The sequence below is a fragment of the Lepidochelys olivacea genome, assembly GCF_965140295.1.
Source record: "Lepidochelys olivacea isolate rLepOli2 genome assembly, chromosome: 1".
NCBI classification, from domain to species: domain Eukaryota; kingdom Metazoa; phylum Chordata; order Testudines; family Cheloniidae; genus Lepidochelys; species Lepidochelys olivacea.
Genome location: NC_140411.1, coordinates 242751443 through 242776390, shown reverse-complemented (window position 1 = coordinate 242776390; position 24948 = coordinate 242751443). Strand labels below are relative to the sequence as shown.

Here is a 24948-nt window from a genome sequence, read left to right as displayed (position 1 = left end):
CTGACTAACCCACAGAAAACATGACCATACAAAGAATTACCCAAATGAATCCCAAAATTTGGAAATTTTCAGCTCTTACCAGTGGGTTTAGTGACAAATGTGGCTTCAAATTGCTGGCTAGTTGATTAAAGAATTTTGATCAACTTGATTAAAGTTGATTAAAGAATTTTGTTTCAGACTTCTCCGAGTAGCAAGACTATCTAAAGTAAAAAGGGATGGTTATGGCTAGTCTGGTAAAGTGAGGAAAGTCAAGAAGAGTGTGCCCATATTTGAGTGAGTTGGGAAAATAAAGTTAGTAACTTTTTTCTTCTCAGTATTCACAAATTTGGAGCATTTCTGAAGAGTTTTCTGGCTCTTCAAAGTAACATCCTTACTCACAGCTTCTGGACTTCATTCACCAGAACTGTAAAGCAATCAGCTTTCCAGTGGGGCTGCTAGGTTCCAGCACAATTAAAGGCCTTCCAGACTATCAGTTAACAAAGAAGCCAAGAGGGTCTTTAGATGCTCACCCTGGAACTGGACTTTTTGTGAGGACATTTGAGCGTGGAAGCCATTACAAGGAAGCTAAACTAGCTGTGGTTCTGCTCCGGCAACAAGGACAGCAGTAATAGTCAACTATAATGTGACATTTTGTAACCGCACTTGTGGTGGTTCTTGAAACACCATAGGAATAGCACAGTTCCTCAAGTTTCTTGAATTTTCTAAGGCACCAAAGCCAGACAGTTCCATGAAGCACAATCACCAACATTCAGGTTTAGTTTTTTGAAAGATAAAAAGAGACACTAGAAATATTTTTCAATAAAAACACTGATATAAAAAGTAGAAAATTGTTGAATGACTACAAGTAGCTGTTATGGCACAAGAAAATCAGATTAGCAATGTAGGGAACTGCCTCATCCTTAGTGGCTAAAAAAGAATGGACTGTTACTTAATTAAGGGAATCAGAGAAATCATGCTGATGGAACACAGACCTAGATAGAGTATTATTTGAGGATGTTCAGAAAGAAAAGAAAATCTAAATTACAATGTTAAATACAAGAACCAGTGATTAGTCCTACCAGGTCCCCTACAGAGGCAGTAACCAACTTCTTCATTGTCACATCACATTGGTGGGATTCACTGGTCCTGTTCTAAAGCTTTTTATGTTTTGATCTGTTCTGGCTTTAGCTCCTATATGAACGTGAAGAAACGCTTCCATACATTGTTTAAATTCATGTACAAGGGGCACTTTGGGCAAGGGGAATGCTGACTCATTTTGATTCTGAATCACATGTAGGAGACACTCATCTGACTAGAACTTGAAAACAATGACACAAAGCCAGTAATTAGGTATATATCTTAAGTGCGTAAGAAAAATCTATGCCTGAAGCATCTATGGTTATTAGTGATCTGGAAAGATCAGACCCTTCAGTATTTACATTACTAAAGCTAGGGAAATCAGGACTTCTTAATGTTGGCATAGGAGCATTGCTTCTGTTGAGACTAACTTGGATATGGCTCACAGACCCCAGCAGTACAAGAGCAAAATAAAATGAAAATGAGTCTGATGGCCTGAGATTTGTTGGGGTAGGGGAGAAATAATGGGAATTACAGAATCGCCTTATAAAACTGAATTCTGTTGCACTGCAGCTCAAAAGATTCCTAGATACCTTCCCCACAAGCATTAGTTCCTTAAATCACGTTTACCTGAAAGAGAGGGCTCTGCTTTTGTGCACCTGATGTCTTGTCTATCCAGGAGTCCAAAGGTTTTAGAGTGTTGGTGTTCTGAGTAACTACAGGAAACTTAGCTGCCAAGGTAGGTCTGCTGGACACATGTAACTGTTGCTCCTGTTGCACTATCTGGAGTTTTTTCAGTAACTCTTGGGGTGAAATCACTCCAGAATTGGTTGATTGGTTGCCAGAGAGGGAAAGTGGCTGTCTAGGAACTTTGGACTGTTCTTTACCAATGGTCTGAGGCCCTAAAGTCTGGGTTGGAAGAGAGCCATTGAAATATACCAGATGTGGCTGGGTCATGTTATTTATCTGTGCTGCTGATGCTGTAGCAGCAGAAGTCCTGCTGAAGATTGAAGCTGTTGAACTTACAGTACCTGTTGCACTTGGGTCCATTTTGGTCACTGATCCTGACTGTCCCTGCAGTTTCTGTAACAAGCTTTGAGTGCCAGCTGTGTCCTGGGCTGGATGAGATGCTACAATACCATGAGAAGTCACAGGCTGGAAGAGTCCAGTGAAAACCTCTCCTATGGAGCGGACATTGCCGTTTTCACACAGTCGATTCTCAGGAAGCTCAGAGAGTGGATGAAGGTCTGTCCCACGCACCATAAGTTTTTGAATAGCTGGGCAAAGCTGCTTTTCTGCTGAGGGTGAATGTCTGTTAGGTTCCTCATAGGACAGCGAACGCACTACCCTCTGCCTGACAGAAAGATTAAGTTGGTGCTTTTTCTGTGACTGTTCTGGGAGATCTTGGTAAATGGTAGGATTTTCTTGTTTTCCAAACAGTGCTGTCAAAGATAAGTGTTGTGGTTCGGAGTCCATGTTCTGCGAGGAAAAAGAGAATAAGTGAACATAGTTTGTCTGCACTAGAAGCTACATTAACTGTCTGAAGTGTTACCTTGCAGTATCTAAGAAACAGCCAAGACAATTGACCCATACTTCCTCCTCTCAAGAGGATTATTTAATGATTCTGTCATGTGGGAGGAAAGGACAGCCTTGAAACTCCTCGTCTGGGAGAAAAATGCTACCTCCAGAAAAAAGGTACCTACTTCACTTTCAATGCCTAGAGAGAAGGGTCTCCTCTTAGGGTCACTAATAAAATATTAGAAAAGCTCAAAAAGGTCATGAAGGGGAAGAAAGGAACCTTCTGTCCTTGTGGGAAGTAGTGTCACTTTCTGTCTCTCTCCTTACCATGGCAGAATGGATGTAGCTTGCTGGACTTTGCATTGTGATGTATTTTTAAGTTGTATGAAAGGCATCTATCATGTATGGAAAGGCAATTGTACACATTTAAATTAATAAATGAATAATAAAATAAGCCCTGTTCCACTGGCTAGTTGGGGGTCTGCCTGCAACCACAACAACATTCCTGAATTGAGAGATCAATTGTTTTTGCATAAATCAGCATACAACATCTATGTTTTAAATAACCTAATTTTATACAGAAAAGCTATTTTTTGTAAAGAGATATTAATTTTGCATGAAGACCATCCCATTTACCCTAATTCCACTTCACATTATTGTACTATTTGATCAACGCAAGCATCCTCCCGTGCCTGATATGTTATGGCAGCACTAGTCAGAGTGCAAATTAAAGTGTACCTTGCCTTGCTGAGGTATTTGTTGGTGCTGAGTTTCACTGGGCTTCACTGGTATTGGTTTGATCAGGTTGGGGTTGTCATAGATAGCAGAGGAACTGGTCATTTGTTTTGGCTCTGAACAGGTCTTACACTGCAACAGAAATAAAACATATTTTGGAATGAAAGAAACTACCATTTTCTTAAGGGATGTTCTCCCCTAACTTTGTATCATAAAATCCCAAACTGGTTAAATCTTCAAGAAATACCACCATTTGCAAGACTGATAACTGATTGTGATAAATGAGGATACTGAATAGAAGTCAATCTCATTGGCTAGAAACGTTAGCATATGTAAGTTTACAGACTCAAGACCACAATGCTTTGTATGTGAGCCTTTAAAAATGAAAAAAATCCCAATTCCCTTCCTCATCTTTTCCTTTTCCTGTACTTAAGGCAAAACCAACCTGGCACCTTAGAGACCAGACCACAGCTACAGGTTTTCTGTCAGTAAACAGATAGTTCTGTTATGGCTTGTAAGTAGTTTAGGTACCTGAAGGATTTATATGCATATATATTTATAGGCTATCAATAGGCATCTCTTACATATTTTACATTAGTACTTTCATAACCTCATAATTTCAACTTGCCTGGCATATATAGCTCTATTGAGAGACAATTGCCACCCTCAAAAAAGCATAAGCCTTGCAATTCAACACGTATTTCTTTTTCTCTAATGCTCCTGTGTGGATTACTGCTGGTTTTAAAAAAGGAAGAGGAAAAAGAAGAAAAGGAATTGGAGAGAAGATTAGAGCACACGAGCGTGTCAGTTTGAAAGTTGGTATCCTATGGTTTTTCCACTGAAAATTACATGGAACAAAGTTTAGAGATGGCCTATAAAAATGTTTATTTTGGCCATACAATAAATCACTTTGTTTACTATTTTTACAAGTTTCTGTTTTTTTAAAAAACAGGGTTGTAAGGGAGGACGATATTTTAAATCTTTTTTTCTAGGGTTGAGGGTTATACTTGCTGATCTCCTCTAGATAATGGTCTCATGCCATTGACAGTCAGATAACAGTATAGTTTATACACACTTAAAATCTTAAGGAAAAAAATTAAAGTATTTGATTGGTTAGCATTTGAGAGTCAATATGTTCACTTGTTAAATACTGATATGTTAACTGGTATTCTTATCTCAAAAAGGATAGGGCAGAAGCAGAGGGGGATTCAGAAATGCTTGACAAAAATGATTAGCAGTATGGAAAGACTAAAATATGAACAGAAACTGGGAATATTTAGTTTAGTGAAGGCGCAAAGAAGAGGAAACATGCTGGAGGTATACAAAATAATGAATAGTACAGAAAAAGTAAATCAAATGCTTTTCTTTACCCTCTCATAATTGACTAACAACAAATAGAAATTTGATAAAAGGAAATTATGCACTGTCTAAAGAAAGAAGTATTAGCCCGTGGAACTCTGATACAAGATACTACTGTGACCAACAGATAAGCAGGATTCACAGAAGGATTAAATATTTGTACTAATAACAAGAACAAGTTAATTAGACACAACAAACAAAAATGCAGAGGAGCTATAAATCCTCAAGCTTCAGAACATAAACCAAACTCTAACTGATGAATGTTAGGAAAAAGCTTTCCTTATGTCCAGGTCATTCTTTAATTGTTCACTTTGGGCTTTTGCACCTTCCTCTGAGGCATCTGGTTCTATGCATTGCTGGAAATAGAATACTGGAACAGATGGACCACAAGTCTGATACAGTATGGCAATTCCTATGTAATTACTACAACAATTGGACTCTTAGGCCTTTGGTGTTCAGAGACCATCGCCTATCATGCTGACCCAAGTCTTACTGTTTCGTTGTACTCCCCCATGTGTCTATATCCATGTACTGGCTCTTGTCTTAGAATGTAAGCTCCTTAGGGTGGGGACCATCTTTTCATTCTGTGTCTATCCAGTGCCTCGCACTGTGGGGTCCTGGACATGGCAAGGGCTCCTAGGTAGTATGGTACTAAAGAAATGACTGGGTGGTCTTGGTAGCAGACGTAAACCTGGCAGGATTCAAAGGACTGATCATAAGCCAGAATAGCTACCAAACAGTTAAAAATAAACTTGAGAGATATACAAGGTAGAGTGGACTGAAAACTATCCAGTGCAACCATTTCTAATACACCTATCAACACGGGAAAACTAATGAGAAAGAGAGGGACAGATTGGTTCAATGACTGCATGAGGAGGCCAATAAAGAAGATCTTGAGGGCCGTTAGAGAAGGCAGCATATTTATGTCCTGGTTCTATGGAATGCTGTGCTTGAGGGAACTGCCATAACTGCCAACTACTTCTCAAAAATAGTTTAGTGGCTGTTTGGCCAGGCATGTAACTCCTAAAATGGTGCTCAGGGGAGGAAATGTCATGAAGGAGAACCAAAGTTCAATTCATACACCTGGGCTCCTGCCGTTTTGCTTCAACCTCTGGCTCAGATGCTGCCTTCAGCACTGGTTTTTGGAGGCACAAACACAGACATGCCAAAAGGGTTGCTAGCAGCAAAGTGGAAAACGTTATTTCAGTTCTTGAATCTTCCTTCATGCTGTGCCCATCTGGCATAAGGTCAGCAACTGCTTCAAGCAACAGAACTGGGAAACTATGACAACCGAAAAGTAAACTTTGCCCTGAAAGGAGAACTGCAAAGCAAAAATGGAACTTGAGTTAACCATAAAATGCTGTACTGAATGCCCTCTGGCTAGGCTGGATGGGCAGCATTCAGCACAGAGAGCTACATAAGCTAACCTGCTACAGTTTTTTCCCCTCGTTGTGAAAACCTGTTAGTATACACTAGTTCACTGAAGATGTCTGGGGTATCTCAAATGTCAGAAGTCTTGTCAATCCAAGTGCAGTGATATTTGATGGCACATAATGGTGAATTTTAGGAGCTCTTCAAGTGAACTAGGAAGTACCAAGAGGATTTTGCAGAGGGCAAGAGAAACTTCTTAAAAAATTAGTTTATATTGATTTCTACGCTCAATGCCCCAAGGCCTGGTTAATGGAACCTTCTGTCCTTGTGGGAAGTAGTGTCAGGAACCTTTAGTGCCAGGGCAGAAATCTGGGCTTAACTAAAGTTTCACTCTTGCTTTGCAGTTGCCCTTTAAAACCAGTTACATATGGATGGCTTAGAAAGACAACATCAGAACAACAATTTGAAGATCCAGTATGGAAGAGGGAAGTGTGTGCCAATAACATTAAAATAGGTATTTGTGTTAAGAAAAGTTTCCTTTGCATTAACCAACACCAAACAGCATATGTCACTGTGTTGTTTATTCACCTAGCTTTGTTAGATCCCTCTGGAGTTCCTTCACCTTTAGATTTGTGCATGCAGCATCCACACGGGGAGTTACAGCGCAGCACTTTGATGCACACTGCTATTCTCACCCCCTTAGTCTGAGCTGCCTGGCAATGTAGACATGGTCTTAAGTCCTACGTCACTTCGACTCTTTGGAGAATTTTACCACTGGACTTAAATGAAAGAAAACAGACCTCTTGAATGCACTGAAACCTGCTTGTTTATCTTTTCTGTTCCTACTCTATGGCTCACGAGGCTTCCATTATCCTTCCGAATCACAGATGATGCAGAAGGCTTAATAAGCAGACTTGACAAGCTGATTTCAGCACAATCATTGGCTTGAGACATAAGCTGGAAAGAAAGCGTAATAGTCATGAAGTGGCCAAAAATCACGGTAGTTGTGAAGTATAGTGGCCTTGAGGCCTGGGTGTCATTTGCTATGAGGCAAGGGGGATAGCTGCCTCCCCCAGACCTTGGTTTGCCTTCCTCCTCTGACTTTTCATAGGTCTATATGCTCCATTATGTCTTTCACTTTTTGCCCCTTCCCTGAACTCTGCAGGATATAATATATCCTATAACAATGTTGTGGATGCTGATGCAACTTTGACCCCTCCTCCTGAAATTTTCTGAAATGATACCTCTGATTTAATGTAAAAATAAATCTGTGTGTCACAATTTGTCCCGCTCCTCTTTTCCTAATTTTATGTTACTAAGGACACTGTCATGAAAACATGATCTCTAGTCTGTACCAGGTCAGCTATTCCTGCTGCGTATGCTCCAGCTGAAGGCAAAGTGCTCTGTTGCAGAATATTTCCTTGGCAACCAATTATGATGCCACAAACATAGGATTATGTGGGGCATAAGCAGCAGCAGCAAATTTACAAAATATTCCAAGACTTTGTTTGCACACATATTTCTGAACAAAATATTTTTGTATTTCTCTTCCTCTATATCCTACTACATACATTTATATGTATAAAGGGAGAGGGAGAGAATTACCTCTATCATGTATTCATCACCAAGGTATCTGAGCACAAGCCTCATGTTTTTCTAGATTTTCCAGAAGGTACCATTATAGTTCTTTCAATAGTGGCTATTCAAATTAGTTGTAAACACTTTATTGTATATGAAGCAAAAAAGTTTTGATCCAAGCCTAGGTACCAATTCAGGATTAAATTATACCAACACGTCTTCTTTTTGTTGTCTGTTTAAAGCATTAAACCCACCTCTTACACAGAACAGGTCTCAAGATGCTGGCTTCAAAAGTAGCTGTGCCACAAGAAACAAAGCCTACACTTCATGGGAGCTGAGAAAATTCACTACAGCCCTGCTTAAAATCTTATTAGTAACCACATTTCACAAAAGAAATAAAATCACCTTTCTTTAAATTGCTTGTGTTAAAAATATATATATATTCCCAGACCCAAAACTCTTATATGTTATGAGCTCATTATTCAACGGTGCTGCATATGAAAGATAGGAAACAGCAGCAGGATCCAACGGAGGCTCTGAAATAGTTTACACCATTGATATAAATAATTGAAATGATTAGACTTTTATTCTGAAAGGTAAAACGTTCTGGGCTGCTCAGTAATAAAAAGAAGAAAATTAATTAATCCATTAGTTACTTAGGTGTCTTAGAAACTCCAGAACACAGAGGAAGCATGTGGGATCGAATTATACTAGGTTTCAAACCTTTTCATTTCCATCCATCAATGACTAAACTACATCTCACCAACTACATTTAAAAACAGTTACTTACATGCTAGAGGTCTTCTCAACCAAAACTAACGTGTGCAAAAGACATTAGATAGTTGTCAAAGAGACTGAGAATAACTTCCCAGCAGCTAGAAGCCACCACGTCATCCACACCAAAGAAGTTACAGCTCTTAGGCACCAATGAATATGCAAGGAGAATGTGAGATTCATGTGTCAAAATCAAAGTCACTAAAATGTATCCCATAAGCTCACATGACTTAGATAATACTTAATTCTGCCGTAAGTGCAGAGGACTAGACTAGATGACCTCTCAAGGTCCCCTCCAGTCAGGGGTGAAAGTGAGCTGGTATGGCCAGTACTGTGTACCGGTAAGAACCCGCACCGGCCCATACCCAGCCCACATTAAAGTGCTGCCGCGGCAGCGTTTTAATGTCCCTGCCCCTTTTGCCTCCCCTGTCGGCGGCCCTGCTGGTAGGGTCCATACCAGCAGGGCCATTGACGGAGGGTGGGGGGGAAGGGGCGGCAATGTTAAAGCGCTGCTGCAGCAAAGGACCCAGAAGCGTTTTAACGTTCCTGCTCCTTTTGGCCCCCCCGGCCGCCAACAGGGGGGTGGGGGGGCCAAAGGGAGCAGCTGCCCAGTGGCCGGCGATTTAAAAGGGCCCGGGGCTCCGGACGCTGCTACTCCTATGGCAGCAGCGGCATCCGGAGCCCCAGGCCCTTTAAATCAACACGGAAGCCCTGGGCAGCGCAGGCCAGCCAGACTGGAAAGGCTGGGTGGGGGATGCTAACCCCCCAGCCCCGCCCCTTCCACCTGAGGCCCCGCCCCATACCAGTAAGTGGCCTCAGTTACTTTCACCCCTGCCTCCAGTCCTATGATTCTGTGATCACTTAATAATACCCCCACAGAAAACCAAAAATCCCTATATGTATTATTTTCCTTGGAAGATACTGATTCACAAACATGCAATTGTTTTGCATGTTTTGTCAGGGAAAACCACATCAGGCATACTGCTCCAACATCCTGTAATTATTTGGTGTTTGCAAAGTAATTTTGCAAAAAGAACATAAATCCATTAGAAGACAAAATGACAAGAGGTGGAGTCATGTTATCATGGCCCAAAGGAAATTTTACACAGAAGAAACCTCACCTTGGTATATTCATCTTTGGCCTTGGTAAGCATCCGTAAGATATCCACTTCCTTGCTATCACCAGAGCTCTGGATCATTGGAGAGGCTCCTGCTCCAGCCCCCTGCTGCGCTTTGAATTGCTCCTGCTGAGTTAGACTGGAAGTGAGGAGTAAAGTGGGAATCCATAAGGCAGAAATAAATGAAAATATCAAGTTCAATCACAATTATTTTTAATCATTAAACAAAACTCTAGAAGTTTATATATTTTTGCAGTCTACATAAAAGGATGGCTTGACTGGGGACAAGATGAAGTTTCCTCCAAATTCTGTGCATAAAGACTTGAATTTCTGAAACTCAATCACAGGTTCCACAGTCAGAAGGTACAGGGAATTTATTGTGTTATTTAGTTCTGACTGGTGGTGGGACGTGGGGAACAGACACAATTCAGTCATTAACTTGTAGTAAATGACCAATTTCCTGCCCCAGCTGTTTTATAATTGTAGCAGAATGCTGAGAGTTCTAGCACACAGCCCCTTGGCTGAGCTACAGGGTATTTTTTAATCTATATGAAATGCTGTTATTATAAACCACTACAAATGGTTTCCAATAGCATGAATCCTCTGAAAACTAGTCTTTATTGTAGTAAATTACCAGTTTGAGAGTACCTAATTACCATCAACTGCAACTTGAGCTAGTTAACTAACATTAGTTGTTAAAAGCCCAGGTTTCCTAGGGATCATTGCTTATTTCCGTAAATTGTTTTTCTATCAACTATTTCTTGGGTCACAATTTAGCCACTTCAGTGCGGTAGGAAATGCAGTGATGATCTTTTTTTGCTGTCTTATAAACCTCTGTATTTCTTGGTCTAGTATGTCTACTAGTGCTGCAGTGTAGACATACCCTAAGACCTCAAAAACTTTGATTACAACATTTTATCAAAAATTAAGCACCTCCAACCCCTTCCCCATCAAAAAAAACAAACAAACAAATGTTGCCAAAAAGCAGGCATATAGCAGAGTAAAGGAGCCAGCCATTAGATATAGAGCAGTAAGCAGAGAAGGGATGGGCTCTGCCAGCACTGGACTCTTAAAGAAAGCAGTGAAAAAGCTAGGTGAGTGGACATCAGTAATACTATCAGAAACGAAATGTTGCACAGAATATATATGGCTTTATGTGAGGTGTTTGATCTCTGATTTGATTGTATAAACACTGAAAATTGTTTTATTAAGCAAATAAATATATTGAAGTCAGAGCTAATTAAGACCTTGCCTTACGTTTCAGAAAAATGACAAAGAACTTAATCTTCCACATTTTGTTAAGAAAGGGAGAAACAGAAGGAGTTCAAGGTTAACATGGAAAGGACATTTAAAAATACAGAAAAAAACTGCAGGCATCCTTTATGAACACCCCCTCCCCCCACTTAACCCCCTTTCTTGCACACCTGTAACGGTAATTCCTTTTAAAACTATAGGTCCCCAAAAAGAGGGGGGAAATTATCCATTCTCACCCTAATGTAGTACTTTTTCATTGAGCCACTCTCCGAAATAGATCTGTTAGGTTTTAGAGAATAAATCAGATGACCCATTACATTCTGATATAGTTTGAGAGACACTGAATTATGTAAAGGTATTGTATTCTGTGTACACATTTATTTTTAAATACATAATATTTAGTGATGTGTGACACAAGCTTATTTTCAACAAGTCCAGTATAAATGGGGTTAATATTCAAAGGAGTAATACCATCCAAGCAATATAATGTGCATGTATATACAGACGTACATACACATAAAGAGCACAAAAATCTTGTTTACTCATCATCACTTACTTTTTCATGAGCTCTGCAATTCTTTGGCATTCTTCCTTATCATAAAACCAAATTCCATAAATGGACACTGTAAATGCACATCAAACACAAACTATGAGCACCTTCTCATACATAGTATTCCACCTGACAGCAACTCTCTTTGGAGTGTATAGTTAAAGGTGACTTGCAAAGGATTATTATTTTTTTTTTAAAGAAACATTTTAAAAGATTTTTTTTTCCTGATTACAGATATGTCAACTCTGGTCTTCCCTGATTTTGCCGGAGGATTTATTGGATATCTCAGAGACTGTACATTGCTAGCTCTCAAGCCTGCACTGAGGGCGTGGGAGTGTGGAATCCTTTTCTCCACAATGTTAGTTATTGGAGTTAAACAGTTCTCAATAAAAAACAAATTCTTCTTCTCTTCTCAAATTACTTGACTTTCATTTGTTTAGCTTTTGTCATGTCATTATTTTACTAGACCTCACTTATCAGTGTATTACAGTTAGACAGAACCTGAATTAGTAATGCAACAAACAAGCGAAAAAAATGTTTAAAAAACAAGAACAACTTTGCAGACTCTTCTTACATACTATACAAAGGAAAAGCATAACCCCAATTTTCCCCCTTTGCAGGTCACCTTTATTGTTGCCCATTACCACTCCTCCCTCTCCCCAAAAAGTAGCAAATTATATACTAGAAGATGCAACCAACCCCAGGACTGGAGAATACAGTCTAGTCCACAAACATAACTTCCTGCAGCCTTTCCTAGCAGCCAATTTAAATGTACTGATAATAAAAAATTCTCAAAACATCCAGGCTTATGCCCTGTCCACAGTAGTAATGAAACCACAATGACTGCAATAAACAGAGTTGTAGCTAGCACAACTTTCTTGTTCAGTGCAAAACAAGAAGTTTTCCAATCAGAAACATGCTACATAACTGAATGTACCTACTGGGGTACAGCTGTAACGATGTTTGGCTGTCAAGAGTCTCAGAAAGGAGCTCCTGTCCAGGCAGATCAGGGAAACTGTGCTAACTGTAACCTTATTACAATATAGTTATTGCTGCCATGGTCAGCACAGTTGGGACAGGGCCTTATTTGAAAGGGATGGAAATGAAAATAGAAGACAGCATTTTAACACATTCAGACTGTTAATTAAACTCATTGTCATGTGTCCTGTAACTCTCTCTGTATTATGGTGACCCAGCGCGATCACTCCTTCTATTCTACACATCTATTTCCACAGCTTAATTGTGGAATGAAAACTTGGCATAGGAGGTTTAAGCTGGAAAGGCCTTTGTTAACATTTGAAAAGAAAATTAGTTTACAGCTGTTTGTAAGGAACAGAAGTGCAATGAGCCCTCCACCCTATTTCCCCTCAAATTTTCAGCCATTTGTTATTTGCAAGTCATTTGTATAACTAAAAAAGGACTGAAGTTAAATTTTCCAAAAGATTACATTTAAATATGATTTAATCACAATGCTCTGGCAGTGTGGGGAGAGGAGGACACAAAATAAATAGGCAATGAACAGCACATTTTAAAACTATATATGGTGCATATCATCATTAATTTTCAGAGTAGAGTCATGATGATTTTATTACTTGTCTAAATAAGACATTTTATACCAGAGGCTGTGATGGTTCCAAAACTCATGTATAAATATGTAACAGAGCTGTTGGTGTGAATTGTGCCAATAATGAACATCCTCTACAGAAAAGAAAATTAAACTTTAAAACCTACATTTAAAAACACTGAGTTTATAACACAAACCACTAAATGTCAGGAATGTTAAACTGCAAATCTTTAAAACTAAACATGGGATCTATTTTTAGGATCCCTAATTACTAACAGAGTATGCATAAACTCAAAAACTAAACATCCTTTTTTATACCAAATATTTGAAAAATTCATTGTTCTGTTAGGTCCTGTTTACACTACGAACAGTACAATAACTGAATCCTCCAATACAATACAGTAGAGGAAAGACGTGATTAAAATACAGTTAAAACTGAACACTGTTTTAAAGAGTTTTAACAAACCATTTTAAATGCTCTGCAAAGTCCCATCTACCCAGTCATGTCCAACTTGTATTTCAATTGTGCCAAGGTGCTCCGTGCTGTAAATGGGTCCCTAGTATGGGACTGGTCATAGTGTAAGACCATAGTTGCCTGCCATATCTTTAGTCAAAAATCTTTATTCCGCCTCCTACCGCTGGCATTATCATAAACTGCTAAATCAGGTGTTTGTGTGACTGAGTTTTAGGGTTTTGATTTGTTTTTTAAGAAATTTATATTTGACACCTGGGAGATTTACATCGCTAAAATCAATTACAAGACAACGGAACACAATAATCACACAAGGCGCATTAAAGCACTGCAGCGGTAGCACTTTAGCGTTGCAAGCGTAGACTAGCCCTTAGATGACTAAGGCATGGATTACTGGGGCAAAGTCTGTGTTAAGAGTGGAACAGCCACACGCTCCTGATAGAGCGATAGATAGACAGAAAAGGCAATACATACTATAGCTAGTACCTAAGAATCCAGGAGCATCAATAAATCTAAAATGATACCAGACTCCAAAAACTGTAATGGCAGGGGCCTGCCATATCCCTGTAATAAAAGGTGAACTCACACACCACCAAATTCTCTAGAAGCACTCTAGTACTTATTACAATAGTTTGTCTCACCTAGATTGTGTCTAAACCAGATTGCTCCTATCCGTTCCCCTAACTCTATCAGGCAGTGTTTGGCAAAAAACAAACAAAAAATTAGATCTGAGTATCATCTGCCAAGTGGTAATCTCACAGGCAAAATGTGTCTCTGCTTTCCCCACACTATACTTACACATTTAGCAAAGGACGAAAAGGATACTCCTCATCCTTTGAGATCTCTTCCAGAGAGAGAAAGAAATCTACTGAAAGGCCTCTTTTATCCATTCCTGGAAGGCTTTACAGCGTGTTAGCAAAACAAACACATAATGGACAATGATATCAGAAGATGCTGATAGAGCTAACAAAACCACATGGACTCTGTAAGAACCAAAGACTAATTAGGGGGAGCTGGTCAGGACCCATACTGCTTACTGAAAGAAATGTGACTCAGTATCAATCTTATAAATTTTATTAAGACTCAAAGAAAAACAAAATTAAGAAAACATATCACCAAAACTAAACTATTATTAATAATATTAAACTAAACTAGAAATAAAGCATTACAACTATCAGATCAAAATAAATATCAAATAATCGAGTTTGATGATTTAATTCCAGTCTAACTAGTTAAATCATAGGATTAATATTAAAAATAGTCAATCCTTATACATTCTAAACAGGATTCTAAGAAAGTGGCTGTCTGGTTCTAAGTCCTAACTAAAGAATTTTACCAACGTGAATCAAATCAATGATTTAAAGCCAGTCAATGGCTTACTATGGAAACTAAATTATTTAATATGTTTAAATCACAACATCAAAGCCAATTATAAAGCTTCCTCCTTAGAATTTTAGTCTTATTTGGTGACTAGCGCCCCCCCCCCCACACACACACCGTCCAGAGATACTATAGTAGAGACTTGAGTGGATCTTGGATATTCTGGAATGTCAGTTTTCCCTCAGGTGGCGTACTGACTCAAAAAGGTAATGTTTTCAGCCTTATCCTTAGTTCCAACAGTTTGAAAATTTCATTTACTCAGCCATGCAGCACCGCCCCCCAAGGTCTTCTGACAAATCAGGTGCAAGGCACACCTTGAAGCCACACAACTTGGGCCAATCGAGGTCAGATTAGATCATCTTTTATTAAGCATCAACTTGGAAAAGCTCTACTTAAATCAGAAATTTTAAAATATTTGCTGGTTAACATACTAGACACTGTAAATCTGCAATTCCTTCTCAAAATGTCAAAAGTCCAGTAACATTAGACCACTTTTGAGGAAGCTGGCATGTACTTATCCAGGTGAAAAAAAAGTTTTGAAATGATTCTGTATCATAAGTTTCTGGAATGTTCAGCATAAAAATAACTGATTAGAAAAGAATCCTGGCAACAGTCACTCAACATTCACCCATCAGCAAAACTAAAAATAAGTTTGAACAAACCTATGATCAGTTAACCATTTCATCATCTCCAGTTCCCTCAAAAACCAAGGCCTTTACAATGTAGTTGTAGCCATGCTGGTCCCTGAAAAAGAGCTCTGTGTTGCTCATAAGTTACTCTCTCTCACCAACAGAAGTTGGTCCAATCAAAGATATGACCTCACCCACCTTGTCTCTCTAAGGAATTTACAGTAATTGCTCTTCTGGAACAGGGCTATAAGTAAATTTTTGTTTTTTTATCAAATTAACTCCCAAAATTCATGGGTTTTGACACAAACAAGAATTTGGATTTTATCAATTTTAACCTGTATTTTGCAAATGCAGGAATGCCCTCGATCTGGCTCTGCCCTTGCAGTGCCCCTGCCAAAAGGCACAGTGCGCCTCCACAGAAGTCAACTGCCACTCGGCACCTGCTGCTATGCTGAGCAGTAGCAAGACAGGCAGGGAGCCACATCCTGGCAGCCAAGTGGGGCTCCCTGCACATCTCGTCCCCTTATCACCCGACTCCCTGTGCAGTAGGGGAATGAGACAAGTAGGGACATAGGCAATAACTCTGGACTGTTTTCTCTGCCAGACAGAGCCTCCTCCTGACTCCGACCCTTCAGAATGGCTCCAAGTGCTTCCCTTGCACAGTAGGCAAGTGAGACACGGAGGGAGCTGTGCCCTGGTAGCCAAGACTGCATGATTTCTGCAGCAACACGCCTCCAGGGAATGGAAGGCTGCCGCCTTCCCCATGAATACTGGACTGCCTTCTGCCCCCCAGCCCCGTAGCCTTCATGTTTGGTTTTTATCAATCATCCTTTAAAAAAAAAAAGTTTTTTCAATACTGATTAAATTCCTGGGAAATTTTAAATGAAATAAAACCCCAAAACGCAGGGCCTTAGCTACATGAGAAACAACTATTTTTCTGGAATCTTCATCTTGATAAAGAAAAGTAACTTTAAAGCCTATCAATATTAACCCCCCATGAAATATAACATTTTATATAAAGTCTGTATTCCCATAAAAGCTGTCCCTCTCTCAACTATTTTGTTGTTGTCAGTCACTAACAGTCAATCATAAATAAAATACCAGCTTCTTGCTAAGCCCACATTTAAAGATCACCTGTAAATTGGGGGTGGAGGGGGATTGTACCCTTTTGTTTTCTCTATGATGTATAGCTGAGGCAAAGAAGGCCTGAGAAGTTGTTTCGTTTTGTTTTGTCTCCTTTTGCTTTTTATGATATAAATTCAGGTCAGATCTGTCATTTTCCTGGAAAACTCTCTGGAGAACTCAAGAATTAACATGTTTGTGACACCACAACTATCAAGGAAGTAAAACCCGATTAACTGAGCAGGAAAGTGATTTTTATTAAGACTAAAACTCTCTGCTTTTGCTAACACTACTGTAACTCAAACAACTAACAAGCAGCTGGGAAAAAAGCTCTCTATTAAAGATTGAAGAATTCTCTCCTTCAATTAAAAGGCTGATAAAACTCCCAATCCACTTTCAACATAAACAGGGATAGGAAGACTTGATATTTTCATTATTTCAAAGGTGAAAAAACAAGCAGGGAAAATATTTTATTGAAGGAAAATAAAATCATTTTCAGAGTTATCTTTACACAATACAAAAGACATGTGGGAAGATTCTGCCTCCTTCCTGTCCCCTCCCCCCTGATCTTCTGAGTCTCAACTACAAGACTGTCCTTCCTCTCATAATATTCCGTCAGTAGAGGGCTTCAAAGGTAATCTGCATGATTCCTCAAAGATCTGGAATGCAATTGTCTCCATCAACTTCTTAGGGCACACTATCAAAACAAAAGATGGGAGGCAAGGCCCTCATCTACAACAAATGATCTGACTGTAGAGTAGAAATCTATCACCATAAAAATCTGGGCAGTAAAATAGTCAATAGGTACCACAGACTCTGGGAGGCAAACAGGGGGCTTAAAGTCACTTTTTCCTCCTCATCCTGAGCTACAGGCACAGCACATAATCTGGCCCCTGGGTTCTATTCCCTTCTGTGCCATAATTCACTATTACTATCTCAGTTACAAAATTTGTAAAATGGGGAGTGATATTTGAATTCTAAGGTAGGAGTAGGAGGCCTTGCTCAATTAAAAGGGCTATAAAGTGCAGATGATTATTAACACCAGCCAGTGGAAGAGATGAAACTAGAACACATGGTCTTTTTCTGGCTCTCAGCCCACCTTATCACAGTGGTAAAAGTAGACAAACAGAAAGAGGAACTCATTGCAGTAGCAGTCAAGGAAGAGGGTAAGCATGCAGGAGCATTGCTCCCCCAAACTGGGCAGATGAGAGGGAGCGCTCATGTTGCTTTTAGAGAGAAGGAATGAGAGCAGCACTTCCCCGTCCCCCTAGCGCCTTCATTATTTCCACTCTACCTTTCCCTAAGCTAAAGAAATGGCAGCTGCTCCTACAATGTCTCCCCAAAAGCCTCTATCAAGATCTGTTGTAGCACTTTTCAGAGGTTTATAACACAGCCAAATCTGGGTGTATATTTCTGGGGCCCTCAAAAAGCACCTCTTCGATCCTGCTACCCTCTTGCTAAGTGTTAAGTTCCTGCTCCAAACTCCAGAGGTGCTAGAGATCTTCAAAGAAACAAGAATAATTTAACATTTGTAAAACTACCTATTTTCCCCAACCTCATTCTCAGAAATAGATGAACCATTTTTGCTGAAATTAAACAAAACAAACAAGCAAACAAAATGAGCCTGAGGTTGTGAGGAAGCATGGAAGCTTTCAGCCCAAATGGTTAAAAGTTCGGAAAAATTATAAGCATTTGAAAAGAAGGGCTTATAATGGAAAGTGTTAAGCAACCGTAACTATAGATGCTGCTTCCAGCTCTGCCTATAATGATCAATTTTAGCTTATTTCTGAGCTGAATGCTTCTAGACCTTAAGTTAATGGAAATGCATTTGTAGTTCTGGGCTTAAAGGGACACCATCAAGCACAAAAATCCAACTTTTCTCAAACTTGTACCTATTGTTATGAGTAACGTGTAAAGATTACTGTAACTTTTTCCCCTGTATTTTTTCAATTTGTTTACTCTCTGTATTTGACACTTTGTGCATGGTCAATTTCATTGTTTCTTCAGTTTCCTGTGTTTGGATGGATCTTTCATTTACTAACTGCAGTAAGAAAAACATTTTAAAAAATAGGAAGATATCATTATAAAGCCATAAAAATTGGCTGGAGACTCATAAGCTGATGTAGTATCTGAAACTACTTTAAACTCTTTTTGCAATTGTGCAATTTCAGGTTGGCAGTGTCCCTTTAAGTCAATTTTCACTTTAGCTTTGCAGTTCATCTTTACATCACACCCTTTGACTGTGCTTTTATCAATTTGTCTTGGCCTTTTAAAATTTTGTAATACATGAAAAAATAAATTTTCTACTGAATCCTCTGCAGCCCTCTCTTCTGCCATACTTCACTATTATTTATCTCCAATAATGCAGACATCTGCACACAGACAGAGTTTCCAGAGGAAAATGAGAAATATGATTTTAGCAGGCAAAATTTCTTGGGCACAAAAAGCGGGCATGCCTCCCTCAGGAAAAAAAAAAAAGAGTAAACAGGATTTGGTTTATTCTAGTCATAGATAAGTTCACACTGTGTTTACAAGAAAAGCTTTGACATCTTGTTGCAGCTTCATCCCCTTTTCACATACGTATGGCTAATACATTTTCAAATGCTGGAAAATCTACAGGGTATTAAAATTCCCCCTTTCTATAATGCCTGAATTTTAGGTAAGAGTGATTATACTTTGAATGATGTTGTGTTTTCCCTTTGTTAATTGATTAGGGTTTTTTTGGTTTTAGGGTATTTATATATCCTATTTTATCAATTTTGGTTTAACTGTGTTTTAAATTAAGGTTCAGATTACTGTAAAACGGGCAGATTGATTGACTTTTCAAATAAGATAATTGTTGAGTGGAGTAGTCTGTATGGCTACTCACTATGCCTTTAGTTTTGGAATCAAGTTTTTCACCAATGTAATTTAAAAAAGAAATATGCAGCAAATTCTCTGTTTCAAACCTTCAGTTTAACAGGTTAGTTCAGCAGAACATATAGGCTCATCAATTTCCTGTTGGTGTAATAGCCAGACACTTTTTAAATGCTGAAGGAAGGCAGGAAGGCAACCCAGTTGAAAATGGGATTTTTGACCCCCAAAAATATAATAGAGTTGTGTGTTAAATAAGAACTTGGATCTGCAAATCAGGAGGTTCATATTTCACAAAATCTGCAGAGGCATGGAAAAACAGGTTCTCCCAGAAAACAAATGTGCCTTTTCAATTATATTGGGAAAACAAACATGCTTTTTCACTGCAAACAATTTCTTGGGAAAGAAACACTTCAACATCCTTCATCTTCCTTTCTCTCATCCACCCCCACCTCCTGGTGTTATACTTCCATCAACTCTGCACAAACTGGAAATTTCCTCAAAGATAGTTTCAGGTTAACTAATTTGATTTCTCAAGAATCTCCATGTGTGGCTGTCTCTTGATCAAGAACTATTACTTCCTACATTTGGTTTTCTACTTTGCCTCCTATAATCTTGCACTTAGACCTTTCAGCTCTCTCAAGCAAGGAAACAAAACTGGCTGAACCACTGACAACGTAATGTCTGCTGAACCTATTTTAAGGAAATCATATGCTGATTACAAACTTGAACCCCAACTTCTGAAAGGCATGAATTCAAAATACAAAAATGCCTCAACTCTTGGCCTATAGGAACTTAAATCCCAGCACCGCATCTTTCAGTGACAAGAATCTCTTCTAGGGCATTATGGAAGCTTTTTATTTTCTGTGTGATGAGATGTACAAAATGTTCATGTGATAGAAACCAAAAAAGAGAGGAGACAACCAAAGAGAGAGAGAGAGAAAAGAACCTAATTAAAACATTACATAACACCTCGACCTACTCACGTGAAACTACAAGCCCTGATGGCTTTGTATGTTCTAAATTTTCATTTTACCCCCAAGTCCCTCCCCCGCACATTGAAAGATGTTGTGTTGAGATATAAGTTATTGTGTAGAGTATATGCAGACAACACAGCCTGTTAAGCAAAGAATGTGAACACTGACTTTCTGCAAAGTTTGACACAGGGGCAAATGAATTGCCATAGCATGTCCACCTAATTCAATATCTTGTCTCAAACAGTGAAAACTACCAGATGTTTCAGAAAAAGATTCAAGAAATTCTACAACAGACCATTATGGATGAGCTTAAAAATAGAGGAAGTTCATTCCTAACCCTTGGCAGTTTGTGGTTGACTTCTGGCCTGAAGCACGAGGCTTACATCCTTTACAAATTTCTACCCTGGCTAATGGCTCTGGTTGTTATTCATATAAAAATAACCCCAGTATCACTGAAACACAAGCTCAGAAAGGCATAGGAGAGCATACATATGTAAAATAATTACAAGAATGGGTGGAGAGAGGATTTCTTATCATAATTTTAAGCAATATATCAGCAAACAACAGCTGTAGATTTTAGAACAGGAATGAACATTTCTAGGATGGCAATATCCTGGCTAGAAGGAAGTTAACCAGATGTAATGTTTTAGGATTACTTTCATTTGCCGATTAACACAAACTCTGAATTGCAGAGAAATTATAATAATATAAACCATGCCAGTCATTAATAGTATTTATAATCCTAGACCGGGATGATTGAGCCCCAACACTAAGTTACTGTTTTTCAGGTTTTTAAAAACACATTTGCAAACTTTATAGAATGACACTGGAACAGTTGAACTGAATTTTATTATAGAACACATTCCTTGTGCTTTACAGGGTATGCCATCCTGTACTTGGGTTTCATGTTTTTAATGGAAAATATGGTTTAATGTTGATTTTCAGTGTTTGCTCTGACAAAGGCAGATTTGTTGAGCATCAAGCATCTTATATTACATCAACTACACACATGAATTATTCTGTATATGCATCATATGGTACACTCTCTTCCCTATTTATCTTGTTTTGAGAAATGGTTACAACTATAAGTTTCTATGTAAAAAAACAAAGCTCACATTCCAGGAGAAGTTTTCTGGCTATGTCAGGCCTGAGGTCCACTCACCCCTAGACAAAACCTATCTTTCTTCAAACACAAGAAGATATCAGACAAGTTAGTGGTGATTTACAAAAACCAGAGATCACCATGACTCAGTGAGGTGATGAGCTGACAGGCGGATGGAGCCCATTATCTTCACTTCTCAATCCAAGTTTTCCTGTAAAACCATTGGGGGAAGTGAGGGCTTTAACCAAGCATCAGGCACACAGGACAAGAAAAGGATTAGGAGTAAAGAGCTAGGGAAGAAAAGATAGTGCAAGAGACGTTGCTCAAGTTTCAAATAGCTGGACAATAGTTTCTGTAGTTTTGGTCACAAGAGCTTTTGCAAGACAGGGGTTTAACATCTGGGCAAGTTTTGTGGCTATTAGGTTTAAATGATACTCAAGTAGGAAACCACTGACTATCAGGAATCTACTTTTGCTATATACAGAATATTTAGATTCAGCTGTGCAAAGCTACCTTTGGAAATATAAAATGTTTCAAGCCTTTGTTCGGCAAGCCACTTCAGCATATCACCCACTACCCAGTCTTCTGCCTGGTGAACCTGAGGTGAGGTATAAGGGCAAGTTGGTGCACGAAACTCAGCTTAACTGCTTCTACATCCAACCTGGAGGTAAGACCCCATTATACTGTGATGTAAGTAATGATATCCTGAAATCTATTGTGATGTATTCCATTCCTACTGAAACAGACCAGTCAATTTTGTATCTGAAAGAGCTTCGATGAACAAAGCATTCTAATAACCGTTGGTAATATATTTTGAAATTGTGTGTGTATAAATGCACTGCCACAGGATACAGTGTGCTCTGGAAATTCTCAGATCTCTACAGCTAAGTAGAGAAGCACTTCACTGGGTAATGTACTGACTTTTAAGCATCTAATTAATTCCAGTCCCCATTTCCATCTAGAAAAGGAAGAGACAGGATTTTAGCAAAAATATTTGATTCCAGAGTATAAAATGTAGTCACAGGCAAAGTGTGGGCATGGGCTTGGGTGGGAGTAGATGGGAAGAATGGGGTTTCATTTTAGAGTAAAGAATATGTAAACAACATTTGAAGACAAAATATTAAATGTGTTTTTTTTAAAAAGGGGCTGGTAAGACTGATTTCTAAAGGGGAATTAATTGTCTGAGATTCTTGTTTTCTGCTGGCCAATTTCCAAAAGTACTACTTACATATTCACTGTCCTGAAAACAACACAGACTGCTTTCCATTTTATCCTATATGAGGAGGTAAGAGAGGAGGGAAAAGTGTCACATGAAAAGTTACCCTCTTTAAAAAAAATCCATTCCATCTTTAACTATTGTGCTTTTCTGCATCATATGCCTATCTTATCTTGAAAAGATGTCCGGAATTCCCATTGTTGGCAGTACACTCAGCAGTAAATGTTCAGTGCGGCTAGCATATTGCCTATGTACTGACATCCATAAATGGGAAACTAAGGCTGTGTTCAGCAGAAATACACTGAATTATTCCTCTTTCCACCTCATTAAGAATCTCACCCACATCTTCAGAGTGCTCTAAATACGCCTTTATTCTCCTTCATGCACTTTCTGCAACAGTCTTCCTGGCTAAACAGGGATACAATCCCACAGAATACAAAATCACCATCAGCCACTGAAAGTCTACATAGCATTGCTATCTTTAGCTTCAGTCTGTTTCTTCTCACATGACATACAATTTCACTGACTTTCAAATCAAGTCCATTATTCCACATAGTTGAAAATTCACATTAGCAGAGAGGCATTTCTTTTTCTTGTGGATTACCATCTTTATCAGGCAATAGGGATACTTGAAAATGACAGCTTTACCCACTATAGGTAAGGTTGCAAAACTGTTACCATAACAAATCCATTTTCACATCTACAGGACTTCATAAAATGTTCACCTTTTCAGTTGAAGATTTTCATGCTCAGATCAGACTGTGCAGAAAGGTTTTTTTTTAAAAGAGTTTGAACAAAATCCCTGTAATTGTGTTGAATCATGGGGGAAAATATTTTTCCCCGTTGTAATTTTTTAACCTGTTTTCAAACAGGGCTACAAGAATTGGCATATATACAGCCCTCATTGAGCATACACTTTGATTTAAGGGAACCATTAACAACAAAAATAAAGTTACAACCAATTGGAAAAATCACTTCTGAAAACACTGAGTAAAGCATAAAGAAAAGGAGTATCTCTGGCACCTTACAGACTAACAAATTTATTTGAGCATAAGCTTTCACTGAATGCATCCGATGAAGTGAGCTGTAGCTCACGAAAGCTTATGCTCAAATAAATTTGTTAGTCTCTAAGGTGCCGCAAGTACTCCTTTTTCTTTTTGCGAATACAGACTAACACGGCTGCTACTCTGAAACCTGAGTAAAGCATGTGTGTGCTGCTGCTCTTTGTTCTGTTTTTAAAGATTCATCTCCTTTGTGATTTAGATCCTACAATTCTGAAATTACATTTCCTACCCACATTAATTAAAAGCAAAATCCAAAATACTTTAAAACAGTGTTTAACAGAACAGGTCTGTTCAATGCCCTCTATGAGGAAGGGGGAAAATATGACCAACTATGAATGTTTTCCCACTCCGCTTTTTCCTTATTTACTCATTAAATTATCGTTACTGATGTATATACCACATGCTTATTTTCCTGGCAGTGAATGATCCTGTGCTCTTCGGACCTGACATTTCACAGTGGGATTCTACTCCCACTGAAATCAGTTACATTTTTGCTATAGACTTCAAAGAGAGAGGGATTGTGTCTTACATTCATATTCTATATAATGCAACCTGACTGAGACAGTAGGTAGTGAGCTATTCCTATTTCCTAATAAAGGCCTGATCCTGCATATTTGTCTTGAGGAGCTTGCACAGCAATGCATCTGTTCACAATTAATCGCCAGACAGAGTCCTACAGTTCCAACTAGCCATAAAACTCCTGGTATAACAATTACAGGTAAGCATTTGGGATTTTTGCTATCTTTAAAAAAATAAATAGGGGTGAGTTTCACAGAACTCTAATAAAATATAACTTAATTACCCCCCACCCATTTCTATCCTTACTTATTCTCCCATTTGATCTTACTCAAGTGGTTTTTTTCCTGTCTCTTACACTTGATTCATCCATTAAGGGGAGTAGAATACAAGAGGGGAATGAGGATGGGGGAATAGAGCATTAATAGCGATTGCTTTTTTTAGCCAATTTAGGGAATCAAATTCTGATCGAGAGAGAGACTTTAACCTAATCCTTACCTGCTTTTAACAGTGCAATCTTATTATTACCAAACTATTTTCTTCCCATTTAATTTATTTTCCCTTTTTAACAAAAAATAAAAAGAAGAAAATGTCTATGCTTAGTAATCATAGCATTTAAATGGTCTTAGATAAGCTGTGAAGTGAAGGAAGGAGGGTCAATACCTTGAAGTGAAGGAGGGGGTCAATATCTGCCTCTGCTGCTGTTCTTGTTTAGTGGGAGGCAAGATTATCATTGGCGT

General features: G+C 38.7%; 1 protein-coding gene across 4 annotated transcripts in view; it reads right to left on the bottom strand.

Annotated features, from left to right (window-relative positions):
- The window catches only part of DCP1B (decapping mRNA 1B), a 61332-nt gene that overhangs the window by 14567 nt on the left and 21817 nt on the right, over window positions 1-24948 (bottom strand). For 3 of the 4 annotated variants that reach the window (XM_084640434.1, XM_084640436.1, XM_084640435.1), the window contains 4 exons: window positions 11320-11386; window positions 9513-9648; window positions 3313-3441; window positions 1687-2535 (listed from right to left, as the gene is read on the bottom strand). In XM_084640434.1, the coding sequence (XP_084496560.1) occupies window positions 1687-2535; window positions 3313-3441; window positions 9513-9648; window positions 11320-11386 (1181 nt within the window). Of the gene's footprint in view, window positions 1-1686; window positions 2536-3312; window positions 3442-9512; window positions 9649-11319; window positions 11387-14147; window positions 14192-24948 lie in introns of those variants that run through there. The other variant, XM_084640437.1, reaches the window with a different exon arrangement.